This window comes from Euleptes europaea, chromosome 6 (genome assembly GCF_029931775.1).
Source record: "Euleptes europaea isolate rEulEur1 chromosome 6, rEulEur1.hap1, whole genome shotgun sequence".
Classification (NCBI taxonomy): Eukaryota; Metazoa; Chordata; class Lepidosauria; order Squamata; family Sphaerodactylidae; genus Euleptes; species Euleptes europaea.
Genome location: NC_079317.1, coordinates 69383494 through 69389210, shown reverse-complemented (window position 1 = coordinate 69389210; position 5717 = coordinate 69383494). Strand labels below are relative to the sequence as shown.

The 5717-nt window shown below is 43.4% G+C and overlaps 1 protein-coding gene across 1 annotated transcript; it reads right to left on the bottom strand.

The window, feature by feature from the left end:
- Positions 1-572: 572 nt before the first annotated feature.
- On the bottom strand, positions 573-5014 carry LOC130479767 (CD59 glycoprotein-like). The gene is made up of 3 exons (XM_056852187.1): positions 4963-5014; positions 4338-4439; positions 573-769 (listed from the first exon to the last, which is right to left on the bottom strand). The coding sequence occupies exons 1-3, from the start codon at positions 5012-5014 to the stop codon at positions 573-575; spliced, it is 351 nt and encodes a 116-aa protein (XP_056708165.1).
- Positions 5015-5717: the final 703 nt, after the last annotated feature.

Genomic DNA, 5717 nt, shown 5'->3' with positions numbered 1-5717 from the left:
CCACCAGTGTGTCCCAATAAGATATGGAGACATCACACACAAAAATAACTATCAATGGGACTGGTGTAACTCTCTTTGTCGTCCAGTGAATCACAGGATACCTTTTCTGGTTTAGCAGAGATTAGGAAAACTGCCCAAGGAGCCCCCTTCAGACCTCTTACCAGAACAAGACAAGGCTTCTTGGTAGCATTGCAAGGTGGAGAAGCAAGCATTTTCAACCCAAGGCATCAGGAAAGGTTTTCCACCAGGGCAGTAGCTGCCAATCAGGATGTGGGAGGGCACTGTACAGCAGCCATTTGATGGTAATGAACTATTTTAAATAGGTAAGCTTGAGACTGAAATTGAGAATCCTACAAATTCAGGAGCTGTCCAAATAAGCAGGTTATGTTTTTTATTATTATCACATCTGTTTACGAAGTCTTGCAACTAATGGCTTTGCAAATTTGAATACATAATGGCAAGGAAAACAAACACATCAATTTTAGCACTCTAATTTTCTTCCACCACTCTCTCAAATTCAGATTGTTTCAAGCTGTTTTCTATATTAGCAAGACAACTGTCACTTTTTCTGTTCAGATTATAAACAATGTGGTCAGAAAAGATGCTATGCTGAGGATGATCATACTCCCGGCTATTGTTAATGGACTGCTATTACACAAGTATGCACTACAGCACCTATACTTAAAGGAACCAGTCTTAAAGTGCGTCTCGATATTTACGAATTCACATTGTGAAGATTTCCAGCAGCTATGGGAATTTGCATGTTCATCTTAGAGAGAGAGAGAGAGAACAAGAAACAAAAAATATTAGGCAAAAGCATGGCAGTTTTTACTTAGTTAAAAAGAGAGCTGATCAACTAGGGTGTCGTGACCCCCACTGAGCTGGCTTTGAACTCTCACTCAGAAGCCTCAGAGGAGGACCCTGGGGAGCCAGAAACATGGCCTGGGGGAGAGCAGAGAACTCTGGGAGGCCCCTGCAGGGTTGATACCCTGGCCCAACTGTTCTGGAACTTGCACCTGAGGAGCCTGCGGTGGGAGCTCCGCAACCAGAATTTCCCTCTATCCCCCCAGGTCCTGCCCTCAAGCCCATCTGGATCTGGATCCACCCAGCAGGAACCGCACAGGCAGCAGGCTTGTGGCTAGATAACCCAGCAGAGACACAGCGCCATGCTTGCTGCCGGTATTCCACCTCCTTGGTCAGAGGAGGCTCCCTGTGGACACAATCCTTTGCAGGATTTATTTATTTATTTTTTCAGATTTTTAGCCCGCCCTCAATTGCCAACTAAGGCCGGGCTGAGGGCGGGTTATAACAAGTACATTACCATAAAATATAAAAACAGTCAATCTCATAATGAAAACATTAAAATAACAACAATAAATTTTATGGGGGGAAATTCCTTCGTACTGGGTTTAACTGGGTTAAACTCATTTCCTGAGTCCAATAGATTAGTATTTTTATTGTCAGATACCAACTCATTTATTACTTAAAGGCTGTCACTTCTCGCTCTAGCAGCTAGAAAGTTAAGAGCCAAACTGGTGCCAAAGAATGTAACTAGCCAGAACTGATGGCCAGCTAGGATATATTTTAATTATATTGTATTGTATCATAATTTATATGGCATTTTGCATTTTATCTTTTATCTTTATTGTATAATCTTCTTGTTTTATAGTCGAATATACCTTGTAAATGCCGTTGGCTATCTACAAATAAAATATGTATTTATTTACAATGAATTTTGCATATCAATGGCATAACATCAGTAAACCTGTTGTTGAAAAAATTCAGATCAGTTCTGAATAATAAAACGGGGGCGGGGCGGTAGGGAGGCCAGCAAAAGATGACAACGGTGGTCGCCCTCACCCATAGGCCTGGTGGAATAGCTCTGTCTTTCGGGCCACGCAGAAATCTTTGAGGTCCGACAGGGCCCTGATGTTATTTGGGAGAGCATTCCACCAGGACAAAATGAGTCCCAGGTGCTGCTTCCAGAGCAGGTGGAGCTGAACATAAGAACATAAGAAAAGCCCTGCTGGATCAGACCAAGGCCCATCAAGTCTAGCAGTCTGTTCACACAGTGGCCAACCAGGTGCCTTTACCAAGCCCCCAAACAAGACAACTGCAGCACCATCATGCCTGTGTTCCACAGCACCTAAGATACTAGACATGCTCCTCTGATCCTGGAGATAATAGGTGTGCATCATGACTAGTATCCATTTTAACTAATAGCCATGAATACCCCTTTCTTCCATGAACATGTCCACTCCCCTCTTAAAGCCTTCCAAGTTGGCAGCCATCACCACATGGCGCAGGGAGTAGCCGCGCAGGGAGTAGCCGCTTCCCTCTCAGCCTACTGGGCTGAGAGGGGAGGTTTGCTGGATCAACCAATCCACAAGGCAGAAGCCTAGTGCTTCTAGTTCCAGCCCCACCCCCACAAGCCTGGCCAACACCAGAACTAAAGGTCTAGTACCACTTGAGGAGACCAAACTGCCCTGACTGCAGAATACAGGACAACTGGAGTCCTCTTTTTCTCTAATCAAAATGGGTTTGTTTTAAGCATTATTCAAAATGCAGTGTTTGGGATACAAACTAAGCCTTATGCTGGTTATACATGGAGGTATATTGGCACCACACCAATGTCAAGTGGCACCAGATGCTGGTATAGAGGAGAGATATCGCAGCACCCAGGGCAGGCTGAGGTATGTACAGGGCACTGTCAGCATTCTAAACCCCTTCACAGCCTTTGCACATCCTGCCAGCTTACATGGTGAAAACCCTAGGATGAGTCTAAAGGCTCCTACTGACCTCACTGGGACTGAATTAACAATTGTCTCCGTACATCTATTTTAATGTCACGGCACAGTTTAGGAGACTAGTTTCAACTCTCCTAAGTACTACATAAATCCTAATCAGGACACCCATATCTCAGATGATGGGGCACACTGGGGAGGGGGTGGTGGTGATACTTTGGTGATGAGAACTTTAGAAAAAAATGAGTGTTTACACAAAAAGGAAGCACTGTGCATAAATATATAAACAAAAAGTACAAATAGGGTTGCACCACACTGCTATCACTACTCTTCTCAGAACCCGTATACATATTCCACCTCTTGTCACAAACAATGAACTGGACGCTACGCTCCAAATGGGGATCAATGCTGCCCATACTGGCAAACAAGTGTGGGGAATTTCCTGCCTCAAGTATGAACTAATACAAACGTCCACACTTTCCACATGTGTACTGGGCTCAACAATTCTTCCTCTTCCCTCTGCTGTTCTTAGCAATATTTCCCGTACACAAGACACAGCACAGACAGGGAGAAGGATGACATTTGGAAATACGCACAGTGTTAAGCCACTGTAACCCCCATAAACAGGAGCAAAGTCACATTTTTGAGTCGGCCAGCACCCAACCATTGTTATGGCTGACCAAACAGTTACGCTACTAGTTGTGCCTTGCGGGACAAGATGCCAATGAAGCGGTCTCAGCAGACAGTGCAAGCACAGCTACAACACACTTCCCTACAAGGGATGGGTAAGTGTTGACTATACAATGTCCCCCAGCATCCCACCATGAGGATTCCCATAAAGGGGAGGGGCACTGTAGGAGAGAGATAAAGTCTCTACCTAGAACTTCAGTCCTGCAGCAGGAATCCCTGAAGTTCACTACTCCAGACCTTGGGTCCTCTTTTCCAGCTTTCCACCAGCCTGTTTTTCCTCCTCAGCCTTTTCTTCCAGCCAGCCTGCTCCAGCCTAGGCCCACAAACTGTATCTCTCCTCCTCCTTCCTCCCCTCTGGAAAAAGGAAGGCCAGCCTCTCCAGAGCCAAGGCTGCTGGGAGATATAGCCCCTTTGAAATTCCATTATATTTGTGTGTATAGCCTGAGGTTTATCACAATATTGTCTCCCCGAAGGAAAAAAACTATAATGGCAGCAGGCCATAAAAGAGATCCAGTTTGGGAATATTTCAAGGAAATTCCTCATAATTTCTAGTAGTATAACCTGATCAGAAATTTTTGATATAACTGTAGAAACTACTCTGAAATTTATTATTCCAAAAATGAAATCTTCATCTGGTTTAAAATATTAAGATTATACCAGTAAGAATGAGTCTTTCTGTAAAAAAACATGATTTAAATCAAGTCTTATTGAATGACTAGTGATTTAAATCAAATCCACCCTGCTACACAGAGAATAATCTCACTTCAGTGGCAATACTAAGCAACATACATGACAAGAACACAGGTGCATGAAGCCAACATATAAATTACAAGACAATCATGTAAGTATTTTACTTGCACATATCAAAAAATAACCATGTGTAATGCAAAGAAGTGGTCATACCCGTTCTGACAAAGACGCAAGAATCAAACTCTGCTGAACAAGTCTTCTGAGTTGTGCATGGACTGGAAGTACGACTACAGTCATAACATGTTATGGCACTTGCTAAATAAGAGAAAAGAGGATAGTGAAATGTAGGCTACTGCATTCCTGAAATAAAATAACTGTCAAACTGCTTTCAACAGGCATCCTGGCAGGGCTGAAGTAAAGAATCCTGATCCTAGGAGTAATACTTGCTCTACAGCACTGCCTCCAAGTGTGATTTGTTACACTGAAGAGGCAGAGCTACTGATATCACAGAGCTCCTGATATCATATCACTTGATCTAGATAGGGGAGAAAAATGACACTGGAACCTCCTCTAAGTATTTGCCATAGAACAAAGATCCAATGGATCCAATGCAAGAGATCCAAAGCAAGAGAAAACGCCCTTCCCTCTGCAGCTGAATGACCATTTACAGATCTTTCATTCTTGAATTGGAATCAAGACATCCGGATAGCGTCAATTGCTATCCAAGCACTCACATACTCCAGAACAGGTCTGGAACAACTCTACCATGCCTCTTCTCAGTATCCTGATGTAGTTTTGCAAGATATTATTTATTTTATTGAAACACCAGCATACCTACCAGAAGGGTAGAACAAAGCTACAAAGGCAACAGTGATCAAAAGATACTTCATCTTCTTATCTGTTATGCTTCCTTAACCTATAAAGCAAGAACATAGGTAAAACACTGGTAGAAATTTTATGCTCTGAAGCATGTAGCATTGTGTTTACTCAGAAGCAAAACATACCAAGTTATGCAGCCCAGAATTAAGCATATTAAAGCTCTCTGAGATCAAAGGACTAAGGTGTGCTTACCTTTGTATAGGATCGGAGTATTTGTTACCTGGCATTTCTGCACAACACTACACAAGCAGTGAATTGAGCATCAAGCCAAGTACTTCATATACTGTAAATTTCAGCTTTTCACCCATAAACATACTTGCGAGTTTGGAGGGGGGGGGTCCAAACTGCTGGGGGAAAGAGAAACTGAGAACGTCTAGTTCTTCCACCTTTTACCTTCTTTTTCCACGATCAAGTTTTGTCCACTATGCCCCATCGACTATATCAAACTGGCCCCTGTGCAGATGAACAAGCAGCAACCCAGGCCGCACAGAGACAAGGTTGGCAAGAGAAAAGCCGTTAGAGGAAAAATTCCAGCTAAACTCTCATCTTCTGGCACTCTGACAGCTTGGCAGGTGTCAGCCAACTCCCCCTCAGACTGACAGTTACTCCTCAAGATCATCCTGAGAGCCTGATAATTAGTTCACAGTCCAGCTATGAATCTGGTACGGGAGGGGGGAGCTCACTCTTACCCCATAAAATTCCATGGAGTCAGCC